Source organism: Akebia trifoliata, chromosome 1 (assembly GCF_017979445.1).
Source record: "Akebia trifoliata isolate Shusen 1 chromosome 1, ASM1797944v1, whole genome shotgun sequence".
Taxonomy (NCBI): domain Eukaryota; kingdom Viridiplantae; phylum Streptophyta; class Magnoliopsida; order Ranunculales; family Lardizabalaceae; genus Akebia; species Akebia trifoliata.
Window position 1 is genome coordinate 1,858,999 of NC_141375.1, and position 16,918 is coordinate 1,875,916.

The following is a 16,918-nucleotide window of genomic DNA, read 5'->3' on the forward strand; positions in this document are numbered from 1 at the left end:
TTAGTCAAGAAGTAGAGAATTGAAGATCAACTTGACCTTTAAATCCTATTGTTCTCAATATGCTTATTGTATCATTAGCATTTGTAGTAGATCTATTCTCCTGAGGATTATTACGACATTTTCATCCTTCAATATGCCCCAATTGATCGTGGTGTGGGGATGCACAATGAGATTCTTATTAAATGAAATGGGCATAATGGTACAATATCATTCCAGACTTTAAAAAAAAATAAAGTAAAATAAGGAAAAAGTGAAAAATTAAAAGTTCCAAGATTACTCAACCAAAATTGAATATGATTATGATCTTAGTTAGAAAGATCTAAGTCTTGACGAATCATATTTTAAAAATCTTAATCTGAATATTGATATATTTAAATCCAACCATTTTATGGTCTAGGTTTTGTGCTCTATCATCTCAATTGGTAAAAAGTGAAGAATGGTAAAAACAATGGGTAAGGTTATATGGTTTTGCTAGAATAGGTGGTGACATACACATCAATGTTTGATATGTGCACATTGAAATCCTTATTTCTAAAGAAAAACAAAGGTGAAATTAAAGATAAAAGACTAATGACAAATTGGGAAATTATAAAAAAAAAATATAATTAATAATTATTTAGAAAAAAAGTACTATTTTTTGTAAAATTATAAATAAATAAAAAATTCAAAATTAGCACTTGAAGTGGCACAACTTAATTTTTCGAATTTTTTAACAATTTCTATCACTTCAATTAGCACAAGTTTTATTAATTATTTTTAAAATATTTTTGGCATTTAGAGTAGCACAAAAAACTAGATTAATATTGAACGACAAAGGTAAGAAAGACAAAGAAAAAGGGAGTCAAGAACAGTTAATGGAGGCAATGATCCCTACTACTCAATATAGGGCATGACCAAATGTAAGGAAGAAGAATCTGCATGGGAGGTCCATGAGCAAGGAGAATACTCTATACTTTCCAAAACCAAAGATCAAATTCCCTCATTTTGATGGCATGAACGACAAAGATAAGAGTGATAAAGAAAAGGGTATTAAAAAACAGTCAATAGAGGCAATGATCCCTGCTACTCAATATAGGGCACAACCAAATGTAAAGGAAGAAGAATCTCCATGGGAGGTCCATGAGAAGGGAGAATACTCTAAGCTTCCAAAATCAAAGATTGAATTCCCTCATTTTGATGGCATGAATCCCCGCTCATGGATTAAAAAATGTAAGAAATATTTTCAGCTCCATTGCTTAACAGAGGAAATGAAGGTGGTGATGGCTTCCCTCTATTCTGAAGGTAAGGTTCATGTCTAGTTCCAAGACTATCAAGAGATTGTTTGTTAAACTGGAAAAAAAAGTGTTGAATGACTTTAAATGCTGAAACTTATAAGCGTTGAATTTAAGTACTGAAAAAGTTATTTGTTTAAATGCAGAATCATGTTTGTTATATATTACTAAAATAGGTAGTTATATTCTTTACCCTTACAATCATATTATACATTGTTTGCATGTTTCAAATGCCTATTTCTTATCAAACACAATAAAATATATTATTTTTTATAAAATTAAAATACAATTCATTTTTAAATAATAAGTGATAATCAAAATTTTAATTTCTAAATAATAATTTTACTTCTCAAGCCCCACAAATTTCAAATTAAAAATAATAATGTCATACAAATCACCAAAATTTGAAATTAACATTGAAAGAACTTAATTTTGGATGAATAATTTTCAATGGAAATAAAGGATGTGTAATTATAAAAACACCACATGAATTAATAAGGGCAAATCACACCATAGCCAAAAATTTTTTTTGTTTCATATGGGTTAAAGTTTTTGGAATGAGCCAATTTTTAGTGAGGAAGATCTATATGGTCTGAAGATCTTTCTCACAAAAAATCAGCCTATTCCGAAACTTCTAACAACATCAAAACTGGTTTCCAAAAAAAATGGATGATTTACGGTTCTTGAACTTTTTTTTATAGGGTTAGAAGTTTCGGGATGGGCTGATTTTACATGAGGATGATCTCCTCATTGTAGAGATTATCCTCACTAAAAATCAACTCATTCCAAAACTTCTAACCCCATCAAAATTGATTTACAAAAAATGGACGGTCCACGATTTTTCAACGTGTAAACATGGGGCTAAACATTTCGGAATGGGCTGATTTTTGGGGAAGATGATCTTCTAATCATAGAGATCATCCTCACCAAAAATCAGCCCATTCCAAAACTTCTAACCCATATATATATATATATATGGGAAAGGGAAATGTTCAGCACCCTAAGTTTTACCACACACTTTAACAAACGTTTTTTGTCCTACATGGGTTAGAAGTTTTGGAATGGGCTGATTTTTGGTGAGAATGATCTCTATGATTAGAAGATCATCCTCCCCAAAAATCAGCCCATTCCGAAATGTTTAGCCCTATGTTTACACGTTAAAAAATTTTGGACCGTCCATTTTTTGTAAACCATTTTTGATGGGGTTAGAAGTTTTGGAATGAGCTGATTTTTGGTGAGGATGATCTCCTCACCATAGAGATCATCCTCACCAAAAATCAGCTCATTCCGAAACTTCTAACCCATGTAAGACAAAACGCGTTTGTTAAAGTGTGTGGTAAAACTTAGGGTGCCGAACGGGACCCTATGGGAAATGTTCAGCACCCTAAGTTAACAAACGTTTTTTGTCCTACATGGGTTAGAAGTTTTGGAATGGGCTGATTTTTGGTGAGGATGATCTCTATGATTAGAAGATCATCCTCCCCAAAAATCAGCCCATTCCGAAATGTTTAGCCCCATGTTTACACGTTGAAAAATCTTGGACCGTCCATTTTTTGTAAACCATTTTTGATGGGGTTAGAAGTTTTGGAATGAGCTGATTTTTGGTGAGGATGATCTCCTCACCATAGAGATCATCCTCACCAAAAATCAGCCCATTCCAAAACTTCTAACCCATGTAAGACAAAACACGTTTGTTAAAATGTGTGGTAAAGCTTAGGGTGCTGAACGGGACCCTATATATATATATATATATATGAACAGCGTTCCTAAGACTCATATTGGGACTCACATTGCGACACACCGTTTTGTCTTATATGGGCAAAAATATTTGGAATGGGCTGATTTTTTGTGAGGATTATCTCTATGGTGAGGAGATCATCCTTGCCAAAAATCAGCTCATTATGAAACTTTTAGACCGTCCAATTTTTGTTGAAAAATTATAGACCGTCCAATTTTTGTAAATCAATTTTGATGGGGTTAGAAGTTTTGGAATGGGATGATTTTTTGCCAGGATGATCCCCTCATCACAGAGATCATCCTCACAAAAAATCAGCTCATTCCAAACATTTTTGCCTATATAAGACAAAACGGTGTGTCGCAATGTGAGTCTCAATATGAGTCTTAGGAACGTGACCCTATATATATATATATATATAGAGAGAGAGAGAGAGAGAGAGAGAGAGAGAGAGAGAGATTGATTTATAATTTTCCCTTTTTCATAAATGGAACCAAAATCTCCACTCACATATAATACCCCAAATCAGAAAAATTATTCTCCTTATATAGACACACATCAAGACTTCATTGACACAGAAGACTGGGAGGTTTGCGAAAGTAGTCCAAACTGACATCATCACTAGATTATCAGAATTTGTATCCTTAGTGGACCTTCACATCAATATGTTTGATCTGAAAATATTTTCATCAGGAATCAGAATTGTAGGTGAAAACATAAGACTCAAATAAATATGTGTTTGAATGTTATTCAAAAAGGTTCTTCGAATTACAATGGATCCCATATATAATGATTTATATTTTCCTGAAAGAGAAGCTTATTAGTGTTATACTATTCCATTACTTTAATAAAGTTCATGAATTATTAATTGGCTTCTTTTCCTTTTAATTACTAGAAATTTTTTTTTTCTAACTTGACTAGGAAGGGGAAGGAGAACAAGAGAGGATCAATGGCTGCTGAGGCTGTTGTTTCTACGGTGGTGGGGAAACTCGGTGACTTTTTGATTCAGGAAGCACCCTTCCATCGTGGTGTGAAAGACAAAGCCGAGTGGATCCAAAGAGAACTGAGGAAAATACAGCGCTTCTTACAAGATGCAGAAGAAAAACAAAAAAATGACTTGAATGTGAAGAACTTGGTGGATGATATTAGAGATGTGGCTTTTGATGCAGAGGACGCTTTCGAGATGTACGTCCTTCATAAAACACAACAGAAGGAGAGGAATTTCCTAAAGAAGTGTGTTTTCATCTTCTATGACCTATATACTCGGCGTATGATTGGCATGGAGATCGAACGGATCAAGATTAAGATCACTGACATCTCCAATAGTCGATCCATTTATGGTTTTGAAACAGTCGGAGGAGGAAGCAAAGAAGCATCAAGCTCTTCAACTGAACGGTTGCATGAGAAGAGACGAACTTCTCCTCATCAGGCAGATGATGAAGCCCAGGTTGTTGGTTTAGAGAAGGATATAAATGAATTAAAAGCTCGACTAATTGGGCAATCCCCACGACGATGTGTGATTTCTATCGTAGCAATGGGGGGTCAAGGTAAAACAACACTTGCTAAAAAGGTTTATAACTGTGATGCTGTTAAGAACCATTTTAAAGTTTGTGCTTGGGTTTTTGTATCTCAAGAATACAATACAAAAGACCTTCTGCATAACGTAGCGAAGAAGTTCAAAGGTCTGGGGCCACAAGAGATGAATGAAGAAGATCTTAAAGAACATATCAAAGGGTTCTTAAAAGAGAAAAGATATTTAGTAGTCATGGACGATGTTTGGAGGATTGATGTCTGGGATCTTCTAAACGATGTCTTTCCTGACACTAAGAATGGAAGCAGAGTTCTCTTTACCACTCGTAATAAAGAGGTAGCCTTGCATGCAGATCCAGTGAGCATCCCACTTGAACTAGCACCTTTGAGTGAAGATGATAGTTGGTTGTTGTTTACTAAAAAAGTTCTCTTGGTAGATGAAATTACCCTGGAACAATGTTTTCTTCCAAAAGAATTAGAGGAAGTTAAGATAAAAATAGTGAAAAAGTGTGGGGGTTTACCTCTTGCAATTGTAGTACTGGGAGGTTTCTTATCAAGAAAACGCAGAAGCATCGGTGAGTGGACAAAAGTGCTTGATCGCATAAACTGGCAGCTCAATCAAGACCAAACACCGTGCTCACAAATACTAGCTTTGAGCTATGATGACTTGCCTTTCGACCTGAAATTGTGCTTTCAATATCTTGGCATTTTCCCCGAAGACTATGAAATCTCCACAGGAAATTTGATAAAGTTGTGGATAGCAGAAGGATTTGTACAAAAACGAGGTGATGAGGTAGCCGAAGACATTGCAGAGGACTACTTAGAAGAGTTGGTGGATAGATGCATGGTTCAAGTAGCAAGAAGGAGTCTTAATGGGAATATCAAAACATGTCGTGTTCATGATCTTTTGAGAGACCTTGCAATATCAAAAGCCGAGGAAGTAAAGTGTTTTCAAATTCATGGCAGTGGAAATTCTTCTTCTACATCTTATTCAGCCTTTAACAAGGTTCGTCGAATCGTTTTTCATTATAATATTGGCAACTTTTCTGTGGAGCAATTTTATGATAAGCATATTCGATCTTTGTTTTCCTTTGACTCAATGAATCACGAACTTCTTAATAGACGTGTTCATATGGGTTTTGGAATGCTTAAAGTTCTTCATCTTATTAACCTTGGTTCACCTCATATTGAGTTGCCTAAGACAGTAGGAAAACTTATTCATTTAAGGTACTTACTATTAAGAGGGATTAGAGTGCGAAGGTTTTCATCGACCATAGGCAACCTCCGAAACCTACAAATCCTAAATATAGTTAGTGATGATCTAATCAAATGTGGTCGTGATGCGATGTCGAATATGGTCCACTTGCGACATTTTAAAGTTCAGTACTCTCCAGATTGGAAGGAACTATATAAGAAATTAACATTGCGAATAGATCCGCCAAGATGGAATGGGAATGGCTCTTCTTATTTTTCTTCTATAAGAAATCTTCAGACGCTGTGGGGAATAGAAATAGATAACAAGAGTCTTGTGAAGGATGGGTGGGACAAGTTTACAAACCTCAGAAAGGTGTCCTTGTACGTAAATGTTGATTTAGAGTCACAAATGGAGGCATTTGCAGGGTGGATTACCAAATTGGACCATGTCGAATCCTTGCGTTTGGATTTTATAGAAAAATACGGAATGGAAAGGGAACCTATAGAAAAGTTAAACATATTTTCGAGGAATCACTTCAATCTCTACAAGCTCTTTTTGAGAGGTATAGTGATAGAAAAGCTCCTGTTCGGCCCTTGTGAATTCCCATCCAACCTCTCCCACCTGACATTGAGTAGATGTATTCTTGGAGAAGAAACATGGTCAATCTTAGGAAATCTGCCAAAACTCAAGTTCCTTTATATGGAGATATCTCATCTTAAAGGAAAGTGTGTGATTTTTCTTTCTGGAGGGTTCCCTCAGCTTGAAAAATTGGATTTGAATTGGCTACTTAGTTTGGAGGAATGGAAGATTGAGGAAGGAGCACTACCTTGTCTTAGAGAGTTGTCAATTAAACATTGTGATAATTTGAAGGCACTTCCAGATGGATTGCAGCGAGTAACCACGCTCCAGAAATTAACATTATGGGAGATGACTGTCGAATTCGAGGCACGAGTCAAGCCAAATGAAGGAGAAGATTGGGGAAAGATTGCGCACGTGCCCAACATTCAGATCTAGCAGATGATCTAACAAAATTCAAGGTAAGTCTTTTATCAATAAGTTTATTTTTGGTAATTAAACATTTGTTCATTGTAATCTTCTCAATTATATTGAATATCTTCTTTTATTTTTAGGTGGGTGTGGGAGTGGTGTTATATTGTACCAGCCATTCTTTTGATCTCTCTTTTTTAGTAGATTCTTTCATTTCATTTGTTTTTCTTTGTCACTCTGTTCTAGTGGATGGAAAGTTTTTTTTTTTTTTTTCTATGTTATATTTCAATTCAGATAGAAATTTATGACTTTATGACTTGATGTTGTATTAGTTTTGGTAGTTTTATTATATAATATTGGGTAAATATGAAATTCAAACATTCTCTCGATCAGAAACATTTTAAACCCTTCATTTCTTTTGCATTCTAAACCATTTTAATTTGAGATGTTCTTTCAGATCTAATGACCTATTATTATTTAACTGACTCACCGTAAAAGGAAATTATTTTGATTAGTGATAAATCAACATTGTATTTCAGCTTTATTTCTCTTCATGGGCTTTAAGCCCATCAATTGACATAGTTCAAAAAGCCCATGATGTAAACAAAAAATGACGAGAGATGTTTTAGATCTTTGAAAGGTAGACCCTCCATGGGTCAGTGCACCTGAAAATTGTGCAACGTGTCACACAAGAGAAACAAGAAATTGAGGTAACTACCTTAATTGAAAAGAGTTAGGCTAGTTTGACCAGCTTAGATTGAATTTTTATTTTATTTGATCAAAGGTTTTAAGAATGTATGGCCAGTGAATTCACGAATTTAGAAATCAAATTTAATTGTGAAAATTATCTTCTTGAATAATTTATTAAAATTTTGTGTTCTACATCCTTGCAGCATCTGATCGTATTTTACTATGTTAGGAAAGTTTTCAATCGAGTAATTTTAATTTTAAAATGAAGACATTATTTTAACATATATTGACACTAACAAGCATTATAGATAACTTGAGACTTTTATTGGGAGTACAAAACATTTGAGTGGATCTAGGATTCTTGAAAAGATAGGAATATGATTGACATTATATCCAACTTTAAAAATATGGCTGAATCCTTAAAATACTATTAGGAGACACATCAAAGAGTTTAAGGAAACTATATGGTAGTCAAGGATAGAAAAATATTAATAGGGGTGTTATCAATCTTAATGCAAAAAGGGATTCAATTATGATCACAAGATGAAGTAGTCGGATTTAAGATGAATCCCGTAAACAAATCACTTGGTGTTCTATTTCTTGTTTCTCTATAGTTTATGTTTTGTATGTATTTAATCATTTGGGATTTGATTCAAGTATGAGATTGTTGGAAGAATTCAAAAGTTAGACGGACAGCCTTCAGAAAAATATTTTTACAATTTAACATCGTTTGTGAGATTGAGCAAGTCATTTTCCTCCGAAAAACATGGGACCTAGTCCAAAGAGGTTGCATTAGTCAAGAAGTAGAGATTTGTAGATCAACTTGACCTTTAAATCCTATTGTTCTCGATATGCTTATTGTATCATTAGCATTTGTAGTAGATCTATTCTCCTAAGGATTATTACGACATTTTCATCCTTCAATATGCCCCAATTGATCGTGATGTGGGGATGTACAGTGAGATTCTTATTAAATGAAATGGGCATAATGGTACAATATCATTCCAAACTTAAAAGAAGTAAAGTAAAATAAGGAAAAAGTGAAAAATTGAAAAATTAAAAGTTCCAAGATTACTCAACCAAAATTGAATATGATTATGATCTTAGTTAGAAAGATCTATGTCTCGACGAATCATATTTTAAAAATCTTAATCTGAATATTGATATATTTAAATCCAACCCAGATCCAACCATTTTATGGTCTAGGTTTTGTGCTCTATCATCTCAATTGGTAAAAAGTGAAGAATGGTAAAAACAATGGGTAAGGTTATATGGTTTTTCTAGTATAGGTGGTGACATACACATCAATGTTTGATATGTGCGCATTGAAATCCTTATTTCTAAAAGAAAACAAAGGTGAAATTAAAGATAAAAGACTAACGACAAATTGGGAAATTATCAAAAACAATATAATTAATAATTATTTATAAAAAAAATACTATTTGTTGTAAAATTATAAATAAATAAATTCAAAATTAGCACTTGAAGTGGCACAATTTAATTTTTCAAATTTTTTTAACAATTTCTACCACTTCAACTGGCACAAATTTTATTAATTGTTTTTTTAAAATATTTTTGACACTTAGAGTGACACAAAAAACTAGATTAATATTGAACGACAAAGGTAAGAAAGACAAAGAAAAAGGGATTCAAGAACAGTCAATGGAGGCAATGATTCCTACTACTCAATATAGGGCACGTCCAAATGTAAGGAAGAAGAATCTCCATGGGAGGTCCATGAGCAAGGAGAATACTCTAATCTTTCCAAAACCAAAGATCAAATTCCCTCATTTTGATGGCATGAACGAAAAAGATAAAAGAGATAAAGAAAAGGGGATTCAAGAACAGTCAATAGAGGTAATGATCCCAGCTACTCAATATAGGGCACAACCAAATATAAGGGAGGAAGAATCTCCATGGGAGGTCTATGAGAAAGGAGAATACTCTAAGCTTCCAAAATCAAATATTGAATTCCCTCATTTTGATGGCATGAATCCCCACTCATAAATTCACAAACGTAAGAAATATTTTCAGCTCCATTCCTTAGTAGAGGAAATGAAGGTGGTGATGGCTTCCCTCTATTTTGAAGGTAAGGGTGACGTCTGGATCCAAGACTATCAAGAGACTGAGGTGTTGTTTGTTAAATTGAAAAAAATAAAATAAGTGTTGAATGACTATAAGTGCTGAAACTTATAAGCGATGAATTTAAGTACTGAAAAGATTATTTGTTTAGATGCAAAATCATGTTTGTTATATATTGCTAAAACAAGTAGTTATCTTTTTTACCCTTACAATTATATTATACAGTGTTTGCATGTTTCAAATGCTTATTTCTTATCAAACACAAAAAAATATATTATTTCTTATAAAATTAAAATACAATTCATTTTTAAATAATAAGTAATAATCAAAATTTTAATTTCGAAATAATAATTTTACTTCTAAAGCCCCACAAATTTCAAATTAAAAATAATAATTTCATACAAGTCACCAAAATTTGAAATCAACATTGAAAAAAATAAATTTTGGATGAATAATTTTCAATGGAAATGAAGGATGTGTAATTATAAAAGCACCCCACGAATTAATAAGGGCAAACCACGCTATAGCCAATTGTTTTTGTCTTATATGGGTTAAAATTTTTGGAATGAGTCAATTTTTGGTTAGGAAGATCTATATGGTCTGGAGATCTTCCTCACAAAAAATCAGCCTATTCCAAAACTTCTAACAACATCAAAACTGGTTTTTTTTTTAAAAAGACGATTTACGATTCTTAAACTTTTTTGATAAGGTTAGAAGTTTCGGGATGGGCTGATTTTGGATGAGAATGATCTCCTCATTGTAGAGATTATCCTCACCAAAAATCAATTCATTCCAAAACTTTTAACCCATATAAGACAAAACAATTCGGCCATGGTATGGGTTTATTAATTTTTTGGTACTTAAACAATTATCCATGGGATATAAGAGGTATATCCTTTGAAGTATAAGGGCATACTTGTCCATGCCAAAAAAGAGAAGTGCTTACCGCTTTAGTGCCTAAATTAAGCATCAAAATGGTTTTAAATTTTTTTCTCTCATTTTCAGTTATAAACACTAAAAATATGGAGTAACAAACGCTCTAATTGACAAAAAGTGCTGAATTTTTTTTTTTTTTTTCAGCATTAAGTGCTGAAAAATATCGCAAAAAAAAACAGCCTCTAAGCCTTGTATTACTTGGGATGAGCTAATAGACAAAATTTGTGTGTGATTCCAAGAGTTTGGTCGTGATAACATCGTGGGAGAATTCAACAAACTTCGCCAAAAAGACTCTATTGGAATACTAAGAGCAGCTTGAGGAGCTCAAGACTCTAATGGTGGCACGAAACAGAGAACTTACGGAGGACTACTTTGTCTTGAGTTTTCTTAATGGATTGAAAGACGAAATCAGGACCACTGTCCAGATGTTTACTCTATCTTCCCTCAACCAGGTGATATCCTTGGCTCGACAGCAAGAAGCTCACCTAGCTTCCAACCATAACTCCAGAAAATATACCTTACTTACCAAGCCTATTCCCCACCCATTAAGTTTTGCTTCTTACACCAAAAACAACCATAACCCCACCCATTACCATTCCTTATTTGCTACCTTTCCTCTCACAAACTCTCAACTTAGTCAGAGGAGATCTGCTTATACACCCTCAATTAAAAGATTGATTTATGCTGAAATGAGGGCTAGACGAAAGAAGGGATTGTGTTATAATTGTGATGAGGTTTTTAAACCAGATCATAAATGCCTCACTCAACAACTCTACATGCTCATCCAAGAGGAGGACTACGTGACTCAAATAGTGGTGGAAATTGAGGAAAAAGAGACCCAATTACAGGAAACTGAGTCTGACATTGACATTTATGTCCATGCTTTAGCTGGAAACATAGTTCACAACACCATTAAGGTAAGAGGCAAGGTGAAGAAGAGGCCCCTAACTATCCTTATTAATAGTGGAAGCACCCACAGTTTTCTAGATCCCGAGGCTGCCCAACTCAGCGGTAGTTTGATTAAGCCCACTACCCACCTCCTAGTGACTATTGCAGGGGATTGACTTCAGCAACTGAAACTCACTTTTCACAGGGATGGTAAGAAGGTTGACTAATAGGGTCGGGAAGAAAAGGCCACACTAAAGCTTATGACTGGGCATACCTTTCAACGGTTCTTTAAAAAAAACGAACACATGGGTTGATGGGTCATCTCTTCTCAGTAGCTGCTGACCCCACACCCGAAGTAACAATACATCCCTCCATTTCCGATGTGCTTCACAACTTTTCTAAGATCTTTCAAGAACCAAAAAACCTACCCCCTCCCAGATAGCAGGACCTCTCCATTCATTTCAAGCTTGGCGCCCAACCTACAAACCAGAGACCTTATAGAGTTCCTTATATCCACAAATCTGCCATTAAGAAGCTGGTCCACAAGATGTTACTTTCATGTATCATCCAACCCAGTCAAAGCCCCTTCTCCTTACCAGTTCTCTTAGTTAAAAAGAAGGGTGGTGATTGGCAATTCTGTGTCGATTATAGAAAACTAAATGACCTCACAAAAAAAAAAAAAGTTCCCTATGCCTGTCATAGAAGAGCTTCTCGCGTCATGGGGTTCAGATTTTTTTCAAAATTGACCTCAGAGCAAGGTACTACCAAATTAGAGTACATCCCTTTGATACATACAAAATAGCCTTTAGAACCCACCATGATCACTATGAGTTTAGGGTCATGCATTTTGGCCTGACCAATGCCCTCGCTTCCTTCCAATCTCTAATGAACCATATTTTTGAACCCTACCTTAGGAAATTTGTATTAATTTTTTTTTTATGACATTTTAATCTACAGCCCTTCCTTGGAAACCCATTTACAACACCTAGAAACAGCCCTCTCAACCCTAAAACAATACACTCTTTTTGCTAAGCTTTCCAAGTGCTCATTCGGCCAATCACAAATAGATTATTTGAGGTATATTATCTTCGGTAATGGTGTAATTGCTGACCCCGCTAGGATTCAATCCATGTTGAATTGGCCAAGACCCAAGTACCTCAAAAACCTCAGGGGTTTCCTTGGGCTTACAAGTTACTACAAATGATTTGTCCACAACTATGGCCTAATTAACAAACCTATTGATTATGTCTTCTATTCTTGTATGTGGAGGGTTGTTGTGGATTCAACCCGGATCTTTTGAGATCCATTAACGACTCGCATGACCTGTTTAATTGGTAATGTGTGGGGTTTCCCCACCATTATCGAGGGTCTAGAGGCGAAGCCCCCGGGCAAAATATTGGGCCCATTTGATTTGATTTTGGATCCGACTCATTTAACCTCTTTGTAACCCTAAGTATATAAAGGGTAAGAAATGAAACCCTAAAGGGGGAGAGAGACAAAAAGAAATTGTAATCGTGTTCTTCTTTGGTTAATATAGTGAAATAGCCGTTTTCGCCCGTGGACGTAGGTCGATTCTTTGACTGAACCACGTATATTTTGTGTCGTGTGAGATTCTTGTGTTCTTGCTTGATTTATACTTCGGATCATAGGGTTTAGTCTAACAAACTGGTATTAGAGCTATGGCTGCGAAGTATGATGTTGAGAAGTTCGATGGAAGGAACGATTTTAATCTATGGTTGGTTCGGATGAAAACTTTGCTTGTTCAGCAAGGTTTATCGAAGATGTTGTTGGGAAGTGATAATTTACCTGAATCGTTGAAACCAGAATAGAAGAAGGAGATCATGGAGAAAGCACACAGTGCGATTATGTTGTCTTTGGGGAATGAGGTCCTGCGAGAGGTCGGTGATTCAGACACAACATATCTACTATGGACAAAGTTGGAAACTCGGTACATGAAAAAATCTCTTACAAATCGGTGGTATCTAAAGAAATAATTTTACACCCTGCGGATGCGAGAAGGTACTTCTATCCCTGATCATCTTGATGAATATAATAGTATTTTTATGGATTTAAAGAATGTTGGTGTTAAAATTGATGAAGAAGATCAGGCCATACTTTTGATTTGTTCCTTACCACCCTCATATGAAAATTTTGTTGATACCTTAATGTATAGACAAACTACTGTTTCGGTTGAGGAAATTAAATCTGCTTTAAATTCTAAAGAATTGAAAAAGAAAGTAGATAGAATTATAGAAAGCTCAAGTGAAGATTTGTTTGTTAGGGGGAGATCAAATCATAAAGGGAACCATAATGGAAAAGGACGATTTAGATCAAAATCAAATACTAGAAAGTTAAAGTGTTTCAATTGTCATCAAGAAGAACACTTTAAAAGAGATTGTCCAGAGCGTAAAGGGAAGGGAAAACAAAATTATAATGACTATGATGATGGCAATGCAGCAATGGCAAATGAAAATAGTGATAACGGTGATGTACTCTCAGTTTCTAGCAATTTCTCCGATGAGGAGTGGATTCTTGATTAGGCGTGCATTTATCATATATGTCCCAATAAGGACTGATTCACAACCTATCGGCCTTTTGATGGGGGTGAAGTTCTTATGAGAAATAATGTTGCTTGTAAGGTAGTGAGGATAGACACAATTCGGGTGAAGATGTTTGACGGTATTGTAAGAACATTATCAGATGTCAGACACGTTCTAGATTTGAAAAAAAATTTGATTTCCTTAGGTATGCTAGTCTCTAATAGCTGTTGTTCCAAGGCAGGGGATGGAGTAATTCAGATTTCTAAGGGTTCTCTTGTGGTAATGAAAGGGCTCAAGAAGAATGGGTTGCATACATTGCAAGGGCAAATAATTACAGGTACAGTGTCTGTATCAGCAGCAGATTTAGACACCACCAGATTGTGGCACATGCGCCTCGGACATATAAGTGAAAGAGGGATGACAATATTGAGCAAACAAGGTTTGCTTAATGAAAAGAAAATTGGAAATTTTGACTTTTGTGAGCATTGTGTGTTCGAGAATCAATGCAAAATAAAGTTTAGTACAAGTATTCACAGAACCAAGGGTACTGTGAATTATATCCATTCTGATTTATGGGGTCCATCTCCGATTGCATCACACGGTGGAGGCAAATATATGTTGACTTTCATAGATGATTTTTCGAAGAAAGTCTGAATATTTATTTTGAAAAGCAAAGATGAAGTTTTTGTCAAATTCAAGTAATGGAAGACATTGATAAAAAAAACAAACTGGAAAATAGATCAAGAGATTGAGAACTGATAACGGTTTGGAATTTTGCTTTGGAGAATTCGATGAGTTCTGTAAAAATGAGGGTATTGTGCGACATCACACAGTACGGAAGACACCACAATAGAACGGGATTGTAGAACGAATGATCAATACTTTATTGGAAAGAGCGCGGTACATGCAATCAAATTTTGATTTGCCAAAGCAATTTTGGGCTGAAGCTGTTAACACAGCTTGTTATCTGGTGAATAGGTCTCCTAACAGTGCTATTGAGTTCAAAACCCCAGAGGAGGTGTGGTCGGGGTTTCCTGCTACATATTATAAGTTGAGGATATTTGGGTATCCAACATATGCTCACGTAAATGATGGTAAGCTTGAACCGAAGGCAAAGAAATGCATATTTCTTGGATATCAGACTGGAGTGAAAAGTTACAGATTGTGGTGCCCAGATGCGACAAGAAAAAAGTTTCTTATCAGTAAGGATGTGACATTCGATGAGTCTGCTATGTTTAGTGCAAATGAGGTACTCGATAATGAAAGACCTCTTGGTGTCATTAAACAGGTGGAGTTAGAGGCTCCTGTTTAATTTGGAAAATACTGATACAGATGACCTAGGTCAAAAAGATGAAGAATCACGACAAGATCCTACTATCATGGATGAGGTTCAAGTACAATAGTACAGCTTGGCTAGAGATAGATAAAGGAAGCAGGTTAAGCCACCTCAGATATTTGCTCATGCAAATTTGGTGGCTTATGCACTTAATATAGCAGAGACTATGAATGATGAGGAGCCATGTACCTATCAGGAGGTCATCACATGTAAGTAGTCAAAACAGTGATGTGTTGCCATGAGTGAAGAGATCGAGTCTCTTCACAAGAATCAAATATGGGAGATTTTTGAGAAGCCAAAGGGTCAGAAGATTGTGGGATGCAAATGGGTCTTTAAGAAAAAGGAAGGAATTCTAGGTGTTGAAGATGCTAGGTTCAAAGCACGATTGGTGACAAAGGGGTATATGCAACTGGAAGATGTGGATTTCATCGAGGTTTTCTCGCCTGTGGTAAAACATACTTCTATTAGGGTGTTTCTTGCCATGGTTGCCTTATACAATTTAGAGCTTGAAAAACTTGATGTGAAAACTGCTTTTCTACATGGTGAGTTAGAAGAATAGATTTATATGCATCAGCCAGAGGGATTCATTATTCAAGGGAAAGAAAATCATGAGTGTTTGTTGAAAAAATCTTTATATGGCCTAAAGCAGTCTCCTAGACAGTGGTATAAGAGGTTTGATACTTTTATGGTAGGAAACAACTATACCAGGAGTAAGTATGACGGTTGTATTTACCATCGGAGGCTCACAGATGGTTCATTTATGTACTTGCTATTATATGTAGATGACATGTTGATTGCATGCAGAGATACATATGAGATTAGGAGGTTGAAGGCTCAACTCAGTAGTGAGTTTGATATGAAAGACTAAAGGGCTGCAAAGAAGATTTTGGGTATGAAGATTCATAGGGATAGAAGAGCAAGTAGCTTGTATGTATCACAAAGGAAATACATTGAGAGGGTGTTGGATCGCTTTGAGATGTAAGAGTCTAAGTCTGTGAATACCCCTCTAGCAGTTCACTTTAGACTTTCAGCTCAGATGTCTCCGCAGACAGAAGAGGAGATGGAGCACATGTCTCATGTTCTTTATACTAGTATTGTTGGCAATCTTATGTATGCCATGGTTTGTACTAGACCTGACATTTCACATACAGTTAGTGTAGTCAGCAGATACATGGATAAACCTGAGAAGATCCATTGGCAAGCAGTTAAATGGATATTGAGGTACTTAAAGGGTACTGGAGGAGTTGGTTTGTTATATGATAGAAGCAGTGATACTTCTAATAGTGTTGTTGGGTATGTCGATTCGGATTATGCTGGTGATTTAAACATGAGGAGATCTTTGACGGGTTATGTTTTTACTATTTGAGGTAGTACTATCAGTTGGAAGGCAACTTTGCAGTCAACAGTCGCATTGTCTACCACAGAGGCAGAGTATATGGTAGCTACAGAGGCAGTGAAGGAGACAATATGGTTGCAGGGCTTGGTTACTGATTTGGGTTTGGAACAAAGTGTTACTACAGTATTTTGTGACAACCAAAGTGTCATACATCTAACCAAAAATCAGATGTATCACGAAAGGACCAAGCATATTGATGTTAGACTGCACTTCATTCGAGATGTGGTTACTCAAGGTGCTATTGTAGTGAAAAAGATTGATACAACGAAGAATCCAGCAAATTTAATGACTAAGGTCATCCCAAGTATTAAGTTTAGGGGTAGCTTGAACTT

At 35.5% G+C, this 16,918-nt stretch overlaps 1 protein-coding gene across 1 annotated transcript; it reads left to right on the top strand.

Moving 5' to 3' along the window:
* The first annotated feature begins 3,933 nt into the window (after window positions 1–3,933).
* On the top strand, window positions 3,934–7,098 carry LOC147410312 (disease resistance protein RPP13-like). Its single transcript, XM_086433782.1, has 2 exons — window positions 3,934–6,768; window positions 6,862–7,098. The coding sequence occupies exon 1, from the start codon at window positions 3,956–3,958 to the stop codon at window positions 6,743–6,745; it is 2,790 nt and encodes a 929-aa protein (XP_086289908.1). The 5' UTR covers window positions 3,934–3,955; the 3' UTR covers window positions 6,746–6,768; window positions 6,862–7,098.
* Window positions 7,099–16,918: the final 9,820 nt, after the last annotated feature.

What these genes read in the sequence shown, in the direction of transcription:
- LOC147410312 (XM_086433782.1), top strand. Translation starts at nt 3,956, where the DNA reads ATGGCTGCTGAGGCTGTTGTTTCTACGGTGGTGGGGAAACTCGGTGAC.